The following is a 19,697-nucleotide window of genomic DNA, read 5'->3' as shown; positions in this document are numbered from 1 at the left end:
AAGCATAAAGCACGAAAGAATGTACAACAAAAAGACAAAATAAAACAGACGGCTGGATAGCACATTTTCAGCAGCACTAGCAGCACTAGCAGCACTAGCATTCAACTGGAAGTATCACACATAATACTATACAGTGCGTCTCAGAAAAAAACGAAACAGAAAATTGTCGATTTTAGTTTTATCTTAACTGAATCACAATTATAATTGATAAATTACACATTATTGTAGATCCTCCCGTTTCATATACATTGGCAAAATGTTATTCAATACAATCTGAGAATGTATGTTGCTATTATCTAGATCTATTATTTTTTAATTATTTTAAAAATAATTCCACAAATTGGGGTAAAACTAAAATATTCCAACTTTATGAGCGACAGTGTATGATGCATATTTCACGTGTGAGTGATTCAACTCAATTCAATTCATTTTATTCATTTCCATTTTCAATAAAAACCATACAAAGATATATTACAATGAAAAGCATTTGCAATATATAAGAAAAAGAAAATAGGGAACTAACAAATAAGGCCAAATGGCCTTATAGAGGCATAGTTCCCCGAACAGTAGTTAAGAGATTTACATATACAAAAAAAAAAACTTTAAAAAAAAGAAACATACAGGACAAAACATGACATGGACATCGTTCATGGCAGGTCATACAAATGGAAATAATCCGATTACAAAATCATAGGTTTGAAAACAGTTATAGGCAATGCTGTATAATATGAATATGGGTACAAGAATTAATGATATTTAGATATAAGATGCTGCTTCAATTTTCTTTTAAATAAGGTTAAACACTTGCATGAGGGTATTTCAGGAGGAAGAAAGGGCCCCAAAAAATCATTTGGCGAACGGTTTCTGAATTTTAAAGAGAAAATCACATTTATAGAAAGTTCATTTTCTGCCCTTTCATTTGACACCTCAATTAGGAAAAAAAATGAGTCAGGAATAAATAGTTCTGTTAGTTTAAAATGAAGGAGGAGGATACAAGCTTAACAAATATGTGTCATTTATTAATTATAGTTGTGATTAAGTTATGATAAAACATCAATAATTCTAGGTTTCGTTTTTTCTGGGACGCACTGTATTGTGAGGCCAAACTTGTAGCTAGCACATTTTGCTCGAGGCTTAGTGCACATAAAAGGTCATTATCTGGTACAAACACGTTTAAGCGAAACCACCTCTCAAAATCCAGGGTGTATACGCTAATTTTTGAAAAGCACTATCATATTGATTTGTTGGCGTTTATACACTATGAATATGACTGACAAAGAAAGCGTACAAAATATACAGTTCTTCCTCACGTAGACAAAGGAACATCCCTTCACTGCTATTATGTAAAAATGTGTAGAACAGGTGTCACATGCATATTCACCTGTTCTCACATTTTTACATAATAGCAGTTCCTTTATCTACCTGAGGAGCTGTATATTTTGTCCGCTTTCTTTGTCCGTCATATTCATAGTGATATCGAACCGACGATGACGTCATAATTGTCTTGCGTAATAGAAGAATGTCCTAGCGGTCTGCATGAGCAAAGATGTACGCTCTTGTAGACCTATTTACTTACTTATAGCAAACAATGGTGTGTGCTAACTGGAGGCTGCAACTAAAATACAGACAAACATTGAAGCCAACTTCCAGTACAGTCGATCACTTTACCAAACGGAATGCTGTATAACCGATCAGGCTCCTTGGATATATACTAGCATGATTCAATGCATGGACAGATCTGCAAGATTCGTTTAACAGTTTTTGAGGCTCATTACTTCTTTTAATGGTAAGTTTTTAATTAAATCATCTTAATTGACACATCGGAAGAAAGAAACACGTAAGGAAAATAAAAGAGAAATTATAAAAACGATTTTAAAAAAGGACAAAGTTATTATAATAACGGTGGATAAGAAAAAAATTAAAGGTGGGGAACGCGGAAGACAAAGATGAGAGAATTATGATGAATAAGATAATAGTATGAGATCAGAATTAAGGTGATGGCGAAACTTGATTAGGCCAATTAGGAAAAAGAATTGAAGAGAACGTACGGACTCTGATGAACCAGAAATAATATAAAGTAGAAGTATTACAAATATGTATATATAGTCATATTTTTATTAGTTTGTTTTCCTTATGTTGTTCGTAACTGATAAAAGAGAATGGAATGTTGTATCTTAATACTAAATTTTAAAAATGTAAAACATGGGATGGGAATGACGAACAGTCTCCCCTTGATCCATCTGATTCAGAATGATAACAAGTAGTCATAAACGACATCTCGATCAGTTTTTTTGTCATTTATTATTGTCATAATACTCTCCATAATCATGTAGATTGTAAGTAGGAACATAGGTTTTTCCTAAAGCTGTGCTCTCAAGGTCAAACGTGATAGATAAGATGACGTACATAAAGCATGAAAGATAACATCAGTATATTTGATTAAATGACTGCATAATAAAGTAAATACTCTATTAGTCAAGTCGAGACTAACCATGAACGTTGGATTTGAGGTCATTGTGCCTCTAACATCCTGGCTATTAATTAAGACTGTTTAAAAATTAAGAAAACATCAACAACAGTCAGAGTATATCCGGTGAAGGTTACGGTACAACGTTTGCTTGCCGTTCTTGACTTTAGATTGTCAAACAGATAAGATACGTAATAATGCAGAAGGACCGTTCATATTGATAAGAATTATGTTTTCACGAATACTTTGTTGTTTTATTGTCTAGACACTGGCGACTGGCCCAAAACTCAGCAACGGAAATGTAAAAAGAAACATACCGTTTATCTGCTTCATCTATTGATACTATACACGCTCCTAGCTATTTTTCGTTCTATCTCCTGTTTGTGCAACACCTGTAGGCTAGAGCTCGTACTTTTTAATATCAAGTTTGCAAGTACATGAAGGTTGGATGATTGCCGAAGCTTAGGTAAACGCTGAATTCAGTCATTTAATACTTTTTAAATTCTAATTTAAAAGGCCTGAATATGATGTTTCTCTTTGTACGAGATGTTGTGCTAACTTTGATTGTAAAATAGTACAAGAGTCTTGTAGACGGCCAAGTACTGATCAGTATAATTTCACAACAATTGATTTCACACAATCACACCTATTCAAATAATCATGTTTGGATTACGTAATACGTTATTATCATGTTCATACATTCAATAGGTAACGCAAAAGGCTATTTTCTTAGGTAAATAAATTCAGATTAAATAGTTAAAATGTAATAACATTTTCTAATTCTGTTTCTTAGTCTGACTCAAGAAGAACATTTTATTTCTTATGGTACAAACGCCCTTATTTTTCCGATATATCGACATAATTATCACAGATCTCGGTGTGAGTTCCGAACGTCGAGATGATGGCCGTTTGGATCACCATTCTCTTCTTAACGGGGATGATTTCGACGTCGTCTTCGTGGCCGGACTTCGATCTCCCCGATGACCTCCCAGACCGGATCCCCGATCGCCTTCCCGACTTCACGCTTCCACCAGACCTGTTCAAGAACATCAGTATCTCGGTCGCTTGTGACGCCGCCCTGGCCCGCATGTTCAGTGACAAGCGATCCTATGAAGCTACATTAGGTAATTAATCCCTTAATTCTCGTTTTACACGAAGCGTCATTTTACTGACGTAGGGTTGCGTCAACGAATGGCGCAGTCTTTGACGCACCGTGTGAGAGTGAAATTACACAGCAAGTTAATGCAGAACGTATGGTCCAACATCGCGTTGAATCACTGGCGGCGCAAGCATTAATTTCTTTAGCAGCGAAGTTATTAACGCAGTCCAAATGACGCATCGCGTGCAAATGACATTTTATATAATTACATTTAAAAGTGAATGGGCCTGTTTATTCATCTTTATATCACCAATATACATAGGAATCTCACCTCAAGTCGATATTATTTTCGATAGGAAAATACATATCAAAGAAGAATAATAAGTTAGACAAAACCTTTTTTTTTCATTATTTTTTCTTTTAATACACGTATTTAATGATTCATTTTATTCAATTTTTGCATTGAAAATTTGTGTCTGTTGCTGTCAGCAATCAGTTATTGTCTGCTTTGCTTCAAGAAGTCCCCTTAAATTAATTTCGTTTTCTTTTTTCTTTTCTTCTATGGTGTATAGCATTGGATGCTTGCGGCAAGCCTGAGCCTGGGTTCTTGGTGGGCAACCTAGCTTGGCTGGGTCACTGGCCCGAATGTAAGAGTCTCGAAGACTTCCATTTCTGCACCACCGTTCTCAGACTAAACATGTCAACTGGGGTGAGTAACCCATCCTTTCATGTTTGTCCTTTAGGCGTCGCTATACGATTTTAAATGGAGGGGTGTCTGTCCGAATTTTTAGTTAGCAGGAGTGTTTTTAGATCAAAAAAAGAAAAGTAAGGGGGGGCATCGATTTTTACGATTTTCCAACAAGTTTATGGCAATTCCAATTTTGCGCCAACAATTTTTAAGGGGGTGTCTTACCCCAACGCTTCCGAGGCCCATTTTGACTAGGTTGTCGTAAGTAGGAATGGGGGGGGGGGGGGTGAGGGCGGTCGAAAGTGGTAGTGTCGAGATAAGATTCATCCTCTGCGATGCAGAATGTTGTAGACTATTCATTTCCCCCTCCTTCTTTGAGAAATAATAGCGTTAATTCAATATTCGGGGGAAATTATTTGATAATGCTTTCTACCCATTTATTATCTGTTTTGCAATATCATAATACAATCTTCAGATCGCTGTCTCAAACAGTACTTGTGATGCCATCGACCTTTAAATCTCGAAATCATTATACGGTCAACCACTAACTATCCAGGTAAAAATGACGATTATTTTTGGTGGTGCATGAGTAGACAATAATACATATTTACAGATGTGAATAATTCACTGTAAATCAATGTTTTCGCGGAAAAGTGACAATTGTTTTCTTACGCTACCAACGTAAGGAGTTTAATATTTAATAATAAATGTCACATCTGTATGACTCTTCATTCTATAATTTCCATATAATATCAATATCCCTCATTTTTTAAAAATCTAAATCTCTCTCTCCCCCTCTTTCATGATCATCTCTCTCTTTCTGTCTGTCTGTCTCTCTCTCTCACTTTCATCTCTCTCTGTCTCTCTCTGTCTGTCTCTCTCTCTCTCTCTCTCTCTCTCTATCTTTTCTCTTCCTTTCTCTCTCCTCTATTTGTTTCTCTCCCCTCATTATTGTTATCATCATTATCATTATATATCCCTCTCTCTCTCTGTCTCTTCCTCTCTCTCATTATTCCACATACTGTATACATGTAGATCATACCACCCTTGATGAAATGGGGCCTCTGTCTACCCAGTGAATGCGGAGAGACGGATGTTGCTAATTCTATGACTGAAATCATTAGTAAGTTGTAATCTTGTTTAGGTCCATTGTGGTATTATGACTTTAAATGAGTTACCCTGCGCGATTACCCATTTTTTGTTTGTTAATTATATGCGACATTTCGTGCATTGTTTTTTCATTCTTTTTCTTGTCTTTATCATAAATTAGCCCCGTCAATAAATAGTTTGGTTTCGCTTTATTTCTCGCTTAAAACCAAACAGATAATTATAAATTTGAACAAAGATTATGCAGAATCAAAATGACGACTGGGTATCTCTTATATCTCCAAAGACATTATTATAACGGCTTTGTTTTGTTTCATAGCAGACCTTAAAGTGTAAGGGTTCTTTCTACAAAACACAAAACAAAACTTAATACATACAAAACATGATTTTTAAACGTTGATATGTATTAATTTTATGAGTTCTTTAATCACAGCTGCAATCATTTAATAGAATATGCTTTCGTAATAATTTCGTGGAATTTCAATGAAAGTATATTGAAATTTATAAAATGTGTTGCCTTACAACCATGCATGTACACTCAACTTACTTATATCTGTGTATTCCTATTCAAGGCGGAATTGTAATGTAGTAACAGAACTAAGTCATAACACCTATTGATTATCTCTTCATGTTGGTTTAAAGCTTAACCACCTTGCATCCTATTGGCCCGAATTCACAAAGCAAGGTTTGAGCTCAGACCAAGGTTTGAGCTCAAACCTCCTTTTGTTTCGCCAAACCTGGTTTGTAAATAACAAAAGGAGGTTTGGCGAAACAAAAGGAGGTTTGAGCTCAAACCTTGGTCTGAGCTCAAACCTTGCTTTGTGAATTCGGGCCATTATGTTTGATTTGCCATTTCAGGGACAAAAACAAGATATTGTGTAAAGGAATCAAGGATCATTCGGGTGGGGGTATAGTTATTGAGCCAATTTATATGAAGTAGTTCTACGTGATAATCATACCAGCATTCATTTTGGGGGGTTAATGTTTGGAAAAGAGAAAAAAATGATCGCATAGATTTTCGAAAAACAAGCCTTAAGCGATTCCAATAACCCCGCCCATTACCTTCCGGAACATGGAAACATTATACACTAACTTATTCATGAACATGATTTATGTAATAGTAATAATAAATAATAATAATAACATGTCTTATTCACCCATGCAGGGTGGTCTCATCAGTATTGATTCATCTCTTCTTCTTTTTTTAAAAATCTTGATATCTTTTTAAAAATCTTTTCAAAAGACACCATGTTTCTAGAATTTCACTAAACCAGTTTGACACTTCAATGTTTAAATATTTAATATCAAAATTACAATAAAAAATATATTCTCCGCCAACTTGTGTCATCAGTATTTATACTGTTCTACGTGAGGGCCCTGCAGTCATATCATTATAATGGGATGTACATTAGTGTTTTGACAATGTCCCTGCAGGATTGTGCTATCGTTCTTCAGGTCATATTTGTCCAACTTTAGTACAGGTTTTATTTTTTCTTATTTTTTCGTCACGCAGATCGATTAGAGTATGATGAATTGAACACTCTGAATCCGGAAGTAAGAAAAGTCCAATGTGCGACATTTCCAGCGCGTCCATATGATGCTGGATTCTACTGCACGGTGTAAGTACTGAATATAATGATACAGATATATTCACGTATGTGCGTCTCAGGGTTGGGGGCCGGAGGTTGAGGGAGGGGGGAGGAGGGGGTCACACACCATTCGAAAGTTTTATCCGGAAATCCATAACTGTTTGTATTATTTCCATGTCGGTAAACCAAGTGGTCTTTTGTTGTTGTTTTTATTTTGAATAATAAGATAATGATTCAAAAGCATCATTTCACTTACCAGGGACGAAGGAGGGGGGGGGGGGGGTCATGATATTAATTATGGAGTTTATTTTTATCATGACAGATTTTATATTGACTTATGAAGACTAGTCTAGTTTGAACTCCTTCTTGATGATGTATGGTGTGATCCGTGACGTCAAGTCAAACAGCAAATCAACCTTGAAGAAGTTAAGGAAAGGAATATTCACAATACAAGGGGCAGAGGGACTGCATTCATGTTTCCAAAATCTCCGGTAAAGGGGTACTTTTCAGGCAACAAAGTCCGGCTCGTAATACACACAAAATCGGCCCGTACTAACACCGGACTAAATTGGGGTGCTTTCAAAGGAAGGGAACATGCATACGCGTACCCTAAATAACACTGAGTGGGAGGGGGGTGCCATGATACCCCCTTAATAAATCCCCTAGTGAGTAACGGTATAGGCCTACTAATTGGAAATTATTCCAAGTGATTGATCCAATATTTATTGGTCTTATCTATAAATAAGAAGGTAATTATTAATTTCTTATCCGTACACGAAGGATCCTGTGTTGCGTGACTGCCTTGCTGATGATAACTGGAGCTCTGTTCGAGGTCCATCTAGACAGACAGAAGAAGAAGAAAGAAGATACCCTCGAAGATTCCGAAGCCCTATTATTGCTGCGTCACGACAGCAAACAAAACGGCTACGGGGCGTCTAAAATACCGGGGAAGCAACAAAAGGAAGGTATATACTCGTATTGTTTGGAGTATATTGTGCGTGGATTATGAAAGTAAGGGAAGGGACACAAGCAAGTGACGTAGGGAGTGAACAAACAAGGGGAGAAAATAATGTTTGTCTGTGTGTACGCGTGGGTGTGTGCGAGAGGGAGAGGAAGCGAGAAAGAGAGAGAGAGAGAGAGAGAGAGAGAGAGGGGGGAGAGAGAGGGAGAGAGGGGGGGGGGAGAAAGAGAATGGCAGACAGACAAACAGACTTAGAACCTGTCCTTACTTAGAGAAAACGAAAATGAACAAAAAGTATATTTTCATGGATTGCCACATGGTGGAATATAATTTATTTTCCCATTTTGCAACAAACTTATGGTACCTGTCGAACAACATAGAGGAAGATTCATTTTATATAGTAAACTGATGATCACGTCACACATGACGGGGGAGGGGGGGGGGTGAATGGGATTCGAACTCTAAATAATCTGGTGATGACTCAGCTATAGTAACAGATGAGTACTGGTCTTGTCATTGCATTGTTAAAGAAGATGTCTTGAAGTACAAATGGGAAATGTTGATGACAAATATATGTGAACGGTAATGTTTGCAAGTTGGTAACTAAAATAAAAGCGCACTCCACACACATGTTAGGGTATAGTAATCGGTATGTGAATAGGCCTACACACATTATGCGGAATAAAAACGTCGCCCGAAGTTTTGATCTTTTTGTAATAATTAAGATGGCATATTACAGGAGCAATCCATTTTATCTGACATTGCAACTATGATATTCTTCCACTTCCATTTTAACAAGTTTAAAAAATCGATGAGAAAGCTCTCAAAACTGCTTTTCCCGTAACGAGAACGCAAACCTCTTCTTTTTACAGGATCCAAGATTCAAGATTTATTTTCTTCAATGCTCGCAACCTTTACGGTTGAATTGTTCCTGAATTTGCATATTTTAAAAACATGTACAAATTACATAAAGAGGAAACAAACACAGATCCAAGTAAAATACACTTCAGGAAAAAGGTGTAAACAAATTGCAAATTTATAATGACATTAGAATTTAACCTAGAAATCTTGAAAGGGGAAACCATTAACAATAGAAGTTAATCTAGAAATCTTAAAGCGGGAAACCATTGACAATATGAATTAATCTAGAAATGGAAAACCATTTACATTTGAAGCCCCACTGCACTACGTACTTGCGCCCTCATACAGCCAACAATGCCTAAGAGGTACCCTAATTTATGAGAAAACCACCTGTCAGTGACCTTGCAGGGAGGTCTAATCCCTCCATGCTAAACTAGTGCAGAGGTGCTTTAAGATGGGAATTTAAAAAAATGAGAAGGCTCGTAAATGATTTTTACCTTTACCCAAACTCACCCATCTCTTTTTACATTTCAGATCGCGAGGGATGTTGCGCGCGATTCCTCCTCTGCTTCTCCTTTACCCGTAACCTGAAGCAGATCCTCAAGACAGATACCAAAGGTGGCAACATGCTGTGCTTGAATGGCATCCGGGTTATAAGCATGACCTGGGTCATCTTAGGTCACACCCTCATGCTCGTTTACCAAGTCTTCGGAGCGACTTGTAAGTTTTCTTTCATGAATGCTCAACATGAAACTTATCTGGAAAACGCTATCTTAAAAAATAACTAGAACTTATAACTGTGACCTTTTCTTTCTGAAACTATCAATTGTAGGGCTGTCAAGAAGGTAATTTCATTTATTATCGTGAATAGATTTAATGAAATTATTTGGTTAATTCACATATCATGTTTAAATGTATTCGATACCCCCCCCCCCCCACCTCTCTCTCTCTTTCTCTCTCTCTCTCTCTCTCTCTCTCTCTCTCTCTCTCTTTATAAATATATATACATATCATTATACCTTCGCTCCTTCAAAATGTTTTCCCCCCTATATCCTGTTTTTATTTATCTTAACATCGCGCTATTTAGTCTCATTTTCATATCGTAACCATTTGGGCTTTGCTTTGCCTGTTCTTCCGTATCCCTAAGTGTCCCTTAAAGGTAGCTTATCCCTTTTGCAGCCATCATCAAATTCTGTAGAACTTTGCAGGAATTAGGAATATGTCACGTATGTCCTATCTGTGAAATTTAAATGTTAGCAGTGTCCTATTATTCAAATTATGCAAGGAAACCCGTTTACTTTCTAGACTTCACTGTCAGACACTAAATTGAGTGACTGACTGACTTTTTTTCGTTGGTAATAACTTAATAGCATAAGCTGTAAAGGGTACATGGCCATTTAAATCAATAGCACACTTCTTGTAATGCCCAAAATTAAACTGATTGAATCTTTGCGCAGCACAAAACGTACGACCATTCGGTACATGGGTCTGAAAATCAAACTATTTATTAAAAGGACTGCAATCCCTAAATTCGATTCGACAACTAACGGTCGGTATTTTCCCACAGAAAGACATTATCAAGCCCTTTCGTTGCGCTTTATAAATATTGTTATTATTATTATTTATCTTTCCATTGCAGTTGGAAATTTACCTTTTCATTTTTTTTTTGCCTGGAAAGGGGACATAGTACCTTTAAGATATGTTTTTTTGTTTAAACCCAAAACTTTTCTTGTTCATGAAAAAATAAATCTAAGTTCTTGATTCATGAAACTTTAAGATATATTCATCCTTATGACTCAAATCTTGTACACAATCTGGGAACGTGAAACAACGAAAAGTTTGAAAGCTATGTCAGTTTTCCAGTGTATTGTACTATCATAATTATATTATTTTCATTTTTCGATAGGGGACGGTATATTTGGACTAGATTTTCTAAAGTCATTTCCCGCGCAGGCAATCTTGAATGCTTTTCCATCTGTCGATTCATTCTTTGTTCTCAGGTAAGACCCCGAACTTCTAAACATTTTTTTGTTTTACTCTTACTACAGATATTTTCAGTCAGAACATTCTTTTCCGGATAGAAAAAGATTGTGATTGATTGAAAATGTGTCGCGCATAATGTTTATTTGTTCCCTTTGTTAGCTGTTTCAGTCATAGTGTGAAAGCATTAAGATGCACTACTTGGCGAGGAAAGTTACTTTTCTTTCAACTAAAGTTTTTATTCTTTTTTTCTCAAATCATAAACAATATAAGCTACAAAATGAAGGACTTTATGTTTGACAAAGAAAGGTAGAATAAAAAACAAGATGCTAGCATTTAGGGTCGTTAGCCTAAACAATTTCTGCAGGACGTATGCATCAGAAATATTGATGTAAAAATAGTTTTTGAGAAAATGGGATTGACAGAAGAGAAGAATGAGAAGAAAAAAATTGTTATCTGAAAGGCTTAATCATCTCAAATGTGTTTGCAGTCACTCACTTCTAAACCAATAAGTATACATTATTGTCAGCATTGGATGAATTATCGGTGACGAATAAGTGTTAACTATACGTCGTATACATTGAAGTGCACTGAAAGAATACTAAACAATATTTGAATATTCTTTGTTTTCATCAGCGGCTTGTTGTTGACGTACATCACCCTGGGTCGTATGTCACGATCTGATGGTCGAATACCGTGGGCAATGTTCTACTTCCATCGGTACTGGAGGTGAGTATCATTATACGAAGTCGTGGATGGTGACGATCGTCGGTTTCGTCGATGTCGACGGAAAATCTTTATCTCCAAATATATCCTGGTACCTTTTTTTTTGGGGGGGGGGGGGTTAAGATTGACGGCTAATTATTTACACTGAAGAACTTGAGATGTATGCCTATTGTTAGAAGATTCTGTTATTTTACTTTTATATTAGGCGTATTCATAATTTCATATACCATTTTGCGATGTTTTATTTATTGGTCTTCTCTCTATACTCACTTCCCCCTCTCTCTTTATATATCCTTTTCTCTCTCATTCTCTCTCTCTCTCTCTTTCCTTCTTTATTTCTCTCTCCTCCTTTCATTCTTTCTCTCTCTCTCTCTCTTTCTCTCTCTTTCTCTCTCTCTCTCTCTCTCTCTCTCTCCCTCTTTCCCACTCCCTTCCCTCCTCAGTCATTCTCTCTCTCTGCCTCTGCTCTAAAGTGCTATAATTGCTCGCGTGATTTGTTCCTGCCCTATATAATATATAGATTACTACCCGGTCTTGGGGCCGCCATGTTGTTCGCCCTCTACCTCCGTCCGTACATGGGAGAGGGACCCCTGTGGGCAAACAGCGCCCACTACACCTTCAACTGTGACAAATACTGGTGGACCAACCTACTCTACATCAACAATTTCTATCCGAAAAGCGTACCAGAAGGGGTAAGAAAAAATCTTGTTGTAAAAAGAAGAAAACGTTTTACGGTTGAAATTTAAAAATATACCGTTATCGGTTTGTATGGATGTGTATTAGTGCGGGAAATTCGGCTGAAAATTAAATTACTAGATCGCAAAGACTTTCGAGATATCAACTGATATGCAGTACAATACTTTTATTGTACATCGGAGTGTTGGCTCAGTCAGTAGAGCGTCCGTCTCACAACCGGGAGGTCGTGGGTTCGAACTCCGGCCGCATCATACCAAAAGACGTTAAAAGATGGGAGTTGTTGCTACCTTGTTTGGCGTTCAACAATAAGGGATAGAGCAACGTCGATCTGGCGCTGCTCAGTGGCTGCCGGGGCTCACGATCAATTGGACAAAAGAATTTCCGTTTCGGTGTAATAAAATTTGGAGTGGACTATTATTATTATTATCCTTATTACTACATCTAATTCTAAATCATGTTCAGATTACATAATACATCTGTAATGTTCGCATCAATCAGTAGCTAGGTGATGGATAGGGCGATGGAAATTACCTCTAAAAATTTAGGATGTTTATGTGATGTTTATGCAGTCGTGTTATATTTAGCGTATGGCATAATTATTAAAATTATCTGATTTTTTAGGAGATAGTGTACATATTATTATTATTATTTACTTACAGTAGGAGTAGGATCATCGCCATTTTCTAGTATATATAAGAAAGGTCATACTCACAAATATCGTTGTTTGTTGAAGCTTTAAAAGAAACAGAGAAAATACATTGTTTAAAATAGAAGCTGATAACTTAGCTTAAGATGTATTTTACTGAAAACAAAACTGACAATTTTTGTTTACTACTAATGTATTCAATTTCTCGTAACATCAGTGACTAACATTATCTTCTTTTAATCGAATTAAACCCACTTTACATAAATTGTACCACGCATAAAGACACACTTTGAAATATCATACGCGTTATTACAAATGGCTTAGATTGATTTTATACTACAATGATTGTAATTTTATTGTACTGCATCCTTTGACAAGTGTAAACGTTTCTCATTTGACCAACAGTGTATTTACTGGGTGTGGTATTTGGCTAATGACATGCAATTCTACATCATCAGTCCCATCTTTCTCGTATCATTGTTCAGGTTAGTACGTGTATCATGGCTGTTGTTGGTGGTGGTAGTTGGTAGTTGTAGTTATCAGTAAAGAAAACTGAAAATAACAAATTGTAATAATATCATTAATTCACCAGTAACGCAATTTATTAGGAGTCTCGTGATGGTTTACAACTTCGTAGTTCTGTTGTATCATGGCACCAAACCCATGCCTGTTATATAAAGAGTTGCGATTGATCCAAATTGGTCGCACTCCCCAACGATTGCAAACATACACTATACTTACTCTATAGTGAGGCGTAGTGGCGCAGTGGTAGAGCAGCAGTGGTCCCGTAACGGAGAGGTCCATAGATAAGTAGATTGCTAAAAATGGTTTATTAAAAAAGATCATCGAAAATTACTCCATACGACTATGATATCAACTTTTAGTTGCAATCTAATCGAATTGATTTGATACTTGCATGGATATTGATTAACATCAATAAGAAATAAATTATTCATACCCTCACAAATTTTTCTAATTGTTTAAGTATGTGAAAATTGATTTGTCTTGATTTATGTTTTTTGAGAATGTGACGTATCTTAGCTTCAATACATAATTATTCAACAAAGGCCCAAACTCAACCAGCCCATCTTTTATTCTTGAGTTATGAAAATCACAAAGAACGTCAAATTTAAAGCTGTTAGCTGTAGTTGAAACAACAAGATTTGAATATATTTATGCATAATCTATAAAACTAACTTTAAAAAATTGTTATTTTATTTTTAAGGATAATTGATATTTCTGTTTTTGCAGGAAACCTGTAGTTGGAATGATCATCATCGCGGGTCTGTGTATAGCGAGTTTCGCAACAACTATTGGACTAATGGTCGTCAACGACTTCAAAGTCGCTCTCATGTAAGAAATACAATTCCATAGTCCTCGGAATATTTGTAGAGTAATATCTTAAGAAAAAATTATGTATTTATTGATCTGAAATCAAATTAAAAAAAGTTGAGTCTCTAATCAATAAACCGGTGCTTTTGAAAACTGAATATTCCAAGCCTTTGAGTCAAGAAAAGGCAAACGTGCAATTTTAGCGATTTTCTCTTGCGACGCTCCCCTTTTCGTTTTGCTCCTCAAAGCATATATAGGAAAACAGTATTCCTCTCAATGTAATGAGTAATATTTTAAGAAAATTATAGTGTGATCTGAAATCAAATAGTGAAGTCGATCCTCACTCAATAACCCGTTGCTTTTGAAAACTGCAAGTTCAAAGCCTTTGAGTCAAGAACCAAGCAAAAGTGATTTGTTTTGTCTTGCTCCTCAAAGCTTAGAAAAACAGTATTCTTTTATCACCTTGCTTTGTATATACTCTCTGCGCCCTGAAGATTTTTTTCCTGTAGAAATAGATGTTATAATATTCATGTATTGCTTTGCAATGTGATCGGAGCTCCCATGCATGGGGTACAGCTACACCATGCATTAATTCCCTCATTCTTGGGATCATACCTTAAAAAGTGGATTCTCAACACGGCGATTTTTTAATTGATTGAGAGAGTATTATAGCTCTCATTTTTTTCTTCCAATATCTAAACTATTTTTTTTTAAAGTTAACAGTATGCCATGCATTATTTCACGTTTACATCAATGTATTTGATAACAGAGTAATACATACATAATGAGCTAGTAATACAAATAAATACAAAGAAATGAAAGAAAAGGGTGTCCCGAAAAAAGCCCAAAGGGCTTGATAGGAGAAGATCACCAGAGCAACAAAAACAACAACAACAAAAAGATATATATATATATATATATATATATATATATAATATAAAAGAATAGTTATATATTCAAATGAATCATGCTAACGACACAGAGAGTACCGGAGTGTGAAGCCCCACCGGTCTCATGCCAAAAATCCTCTGATCCCAAACAGGTTTCAAAGTTTATTGAACTGTAATCGGACTTCCTCGTTTTTATTCTTCTCGTTTCGTTCTTCTTACGTTTCCTGAAGGGGTTTTGGAATGAGTGATCACAATGGAAAAGATATAATCTCCACGGTCTACGACAAACCGTATTGCCGTATAACACCATACTTGGTGGGCATCGTCCTAGGATACGCATTTCACTCATGGAGAGGGAAAAGAATTCGAATCAATAAGGTAATATAGCATCGAAATACATCGTAATTTTCCATTAGCATTCGTTATTTTTAAATCTATATCATCTGTGATTATTCTTTCTTTTATATTTCTTTGTTAGAGGGGTAGTCCATGACAAGTCTTCTTTTTTTTTTTACTACCCTCTCCGTATTTGCTTTTGTTATTTTATTTTCATATATGGTTTATCCATGTATTATCGGCATTTGTGGAAATAAAATTTAATTGAATTGAAAGATTTTTTTCATCGGGGCACCTCTTTCTTTAAGAATGTGTTAGTTTCTTTTTCATATTGATTATCATATGAATCCGAGTACTACGGGAATTATACACCAACGTACTACGTATTTTATTAGTGATCAGAATTCTACTGAGACATTTTAGTTTAATTCAATACACGAGAGAAAGAAGAGCCCAAGTACTTCGAAAGAACTTTTGATTTTATCAAGAGAAAACAAAATCTTCATTCATTTTCTTTCACGGACGGACGGCAGATTTTGTTCATTTGGAAGGACTATACCGAGGGGGGTAGATTTTGATCCATCTTTCACACATGAAAGAGAACTTTCTAAGAGAAACAAAGCTGCTGGCCTTGGTCTAACTCACTTAGGCCAAAATACGAGACTTGTTCCTTTTTCCACTCATAAACTCGCTGTTATGCTCAAACAGACTGAATTTGTAGACAATTTTAAACGTCTTTTGCAAAAATTACTGGATTAACCAATGATTTTGAAAATGGGGTCCTTGAAACATTTGTTAAAACACGTTTCAAATTTATCAAAATATAGATGAATAAATGAATAAATAATCAATATATTGATAAATAGATAGATAGCTAAATAAATAAATGAATGAATGAATAAATAAATAAATAGGTAAATAAATAAATAGATGAATCTATTCATGAAACAGATGAAATGGAATTGTTTGGAGTCTACAAGATGCGAATTTCATGCAATAGATATCACAGGCAATAATTTATTACCAAGATTAACAACTTACTTCTTAGATGTAATTCCTAAATGACATTTCACATCATTTTATGCAGATTGCGGTAGTTGTTGGATGGGCGAGTGCTTTAACTACGGGCTTGGCAGTGGTGTACGGTCTGTACGGCGAGTTTAATGGTAGTCCTCTTAGTACAGCTGAGAATGCTATCTACATGGCGTTCTCTCACTTCGCTTGGGCTATCGCGTTATCATGGGTCATCTTTGCATGTCACTATGGTTACGGAGGTGAGAATTAATAATTATGGTCAAGATCTGAAGATGGTGGAACTAAAATGTGACCAGGCTCCACCAAATCGCCAAAAAGTACCCGGAATTTATTCCATAGTTGAGGTCTGATTCTGAAAGAGGAGATTCTCAGCTTCAGAATGATGTATCATTTTGTCACAATTTGAAGATTCTAACCAATTTTATTATTAATAAAAGAAGAATATACAGTCCTAAAGAATGTTCAATGTTCAAAATGAATTCACATTCTACAATGTACTAAGTGTTCCGTCTGTTCTGTTCTGTCGTCATCAAATCTTCCACCCGAAAGTGTCATGGTAGCATTGTCAGCCACCCCCCCCCCCCCCACCCCTCACTGAGGTCACGCTAGCGATATTAATGGCTGGTTTGCAGTTTAATGATAATGATATCTGATTTAGATGATCCTCTTATTAATTCCGACAGGATGGATTAATGATTTCCTATCTTGGAAGGCTTGGATACCCCTCTGCAGATTAACGTACGGTGCCTACCTCTTCCATCCGCTGATCATGCATATCTTCGTCGGCAACACGGCTCACGCCTATTCCCTCAATGCAGTCTACATAGTAAGTTAGACCAATCGAGATGATGATGTTGGTGGTGCCGGTGGTGATGATGATGTTGGTGGTGCTGGTGGTGTTGATGATGGTGCTGGTGATTATTGTGGTGATGAATATGGTGATTGAAGCGCTAGTTGTGGTGATGATGGCGGTGGTGGTGATTGTAGCAGGGGTGGTTGTTGTGGCAGTGGCGGATCCAGGGGGGGGGGGGCCGGCCCCTAGACAAAATATGTATTTTTACATTTATTACAAAATAGTGCTCACTACCCATATACATATTGTGACGGTAAAGGTGGTAGTGGTTGTTCATAATAATGTTTGCTATGTTGACGATGTGGCAATAATAATGGTCTAGGAAATCTAGCAATAACAATGATCAGAATACCCCTCAAAAATGTTTCCTGTTTTTTCCCTCCAACTTAGGCGTACTACTTCACATCAGGTTGCGTGTTCAGCTATCTAGTCTCGCTACTCGTCTCCCTGGGTTTCGAGTTACCTCTGGCCAATTTGGAAGGCTTCATCATGTAGATACCTCTAAGAAAAATACATCTTAAGAAAGTATTTTGCTATAACGCTTCAGTCAACCTGACAAGAACGGTACCAGACTGACAGTCTGATCCTTGAATTGGCAAGTCATAGGTCAGTTAAAGGTAAAGACCAGTATTGAAAACGCCCCAATTTCAAAAAATGAAATGGAAGCTCTTATTACCAATCATGTGAAAGAATATGTTTGACTAATACATGATGATAAAAATGTTGCCGGGAAACCGCCTACTAATTGATATATTTGGTAAATTAGTTTATCTACATGGTCTGTGAGAGATAAACGCATGTGTCGCGCACGTGTGCGTATAGTCCCATATACATCTTTCTGTGTACAGTGCTTGTAACTTAACGAAGACTGGGCCATATCTCTTATCATTTTGATGATTCCAGAACCTTGCAGTACACACCAATACTTATATGCTAGATGATCAACCTTTTCTGATCGATTCCACAACGTTTCTTTCACAATGCAATCGCATGACCATAACTGGTCTTTACCTTTATATTAAGAGTCGTTTTGGAGTCGTTTTGGCGGATTGGCTGATACCTTAGTCAGTACAGTCACATCGCCAAATTGACCCTAGTATATACCGATTACAGACAGACTAATCCTTGGCCATAGGGGTGACGTTATTGTGCGATCGCTCTGATGTCGGTCTGGTGTCGGTCTCGTTGGTGTGACAAGGGTATCAGTGGTACCAAGAAGGCCGACATATTTTTTGTTGTTGTAATCATTACGGTGAATGGCGATGTCATCGGTCCGTTCGGAGTCGATTTGGCGGTGTGACTGTGTGATAACAACTCCCAGTGTTTGAGATCGCCTGCACGATCAGGATAAGATACAGATCGTGCAGACGATTCAAAAATCGGAAAATTGGAATATTATTCCCTCGTTAGAAATCTCTACCTTGAAGCTGCCTTATATGTATAATCCCATCTTGTATTTATATTTGAAAATTAGAGCAATTACTTATTATTTGAATGTCATCATCTCAATCGATTTTAGGAATTATGTAAGTGTAATGGGACAATAAGAACGATACTGACGCTATTTATATTCAATTCAATCTCAATAATGGTCAATGATTGGTGCATTGATTTATTTATGCAAGTTATAGGAGACATGTACAACGAGTCAGGGGACAAACTAACTATTCCCCCTCAGCATCTCGACGACGCCTATTTACAAGTAGATTAAGAAAGAACATTGTTTGACATGGAAATTGGCAATTACTAATTTACTATTCTTCATCATTAGTATTTCTATAGTTATTACATGTTTTCTGTATTATTTATGTCTGCATCGATATCCTCCAAATGTAATGGCTGAAATAAGCACTTTATCTCATTTTCACTCTCTCTTTAGAGTCACCGTATTTTGAAGGAATATTTGATTTTATCCGTTTGAGACAAGAAACAGGCACCTTCCTCCTTCCACTCCAAATTATAAGAGGCCTGTGTTATTGACTTGGTGATATCACAAACTAAGATTAACCCGATGGCCTATAATTTAAATGTAAGCCTGTTCGTTTTTGGATTTCCAAAGCATTTTGGAAGCGCGTAGAAATGGTGGATCGTATTATATTTTTAGGCTGTACAAAACGCATTTTGACCATACTACTATAATTCAAAATTAACATCCATTATTATGCATTCAAATCGAGCCAGATCTGGATTACTTCGGAAACTCATTAATTATAAAATTACTTAGAAAATCAGATTTTTACGGCTTGCTGCGAAACAACAATCTGATAAAACTTACTACTTATTTAACTTCTTTAAATCCTAAAATTTTGTTTTCCATTGTACCTATGTTTGTCAAACATATTGTATCCATTATTTTGTACATTTGATTATACTGTTTTATGCTTTGAGAAAAACTGAATAAAGACCTTATTTGGAGAAGAAGAAAAATCAC

General features: G+C 36.3%; 1 protein-coding gene across 1 annotated transcript; it reads left to right on the top strand.

Annotated features, from left to right (window-relative positions):
* The first annotated feature begins 1,563 nt into the window (after window positions 1-1,563).
* Window positions 1,564-17,969, top strand: LOC762899 (nose resistant to fluoxetine protein 6). Its single transcript, XM_001198703.4, has 16 exons — window positions 1,564-1,786; window positions 3,339-3,591; window positions 4,139-4,275; window positions 5,290-5,377; window positions 6,875-6,980; window positions 7,731-7,915; window positions 9,307-9,492; window positions 10,679-10,772; window positions 11,389-11,481; window positions 11,999-12,170; window positions 13,226-13,305; window positions 14,072-14,173; window positions 15,273-15,420; window positions 16,466-16,652; window positions 17,097-17,239; window positions 17,657-17,969. Exons 2-16 carry the CDS (start codon window positions 3,366-3,368, stop codon window positions 17,759-17,761), a joined length of 2,052 nt encoding a protein of 683 aa, XP_001198703.3. The 5' UTR covers window positions 1,564-1,786; window positions 3,339-3,365; the 3' UTR covers window positions 17,762-17,969.
* Window positions 17,970-19,697: the final 1,728 nt, after the last annotated feature.

Source organism: Strongylocentrotus purpuratus, unplaced genomic scaffold (genome assembly GCF_000002235.5).
Source record: "Strongylocentrotus purpuratus isolate Spur 01 unplaced genomic scaffold, Spur_5.0 spur5_scaffold_7, whole genome shotgun sequence".
In the NCBI taxonomy this organism is placed as follows: domain Eukaryota; kingdom Metazoa; phylum Echinodermata; class Echinoidea; order Camarodonta; family Strongylocentrotidae; genus Strongylocentrotus; species Strongylocentrotus purpuratus.
The sequence above is the reverse complement of the archived record's forward strand: the minus strand, read 5'-3'. Positions and strand labels throughout refer to the sequence as shown.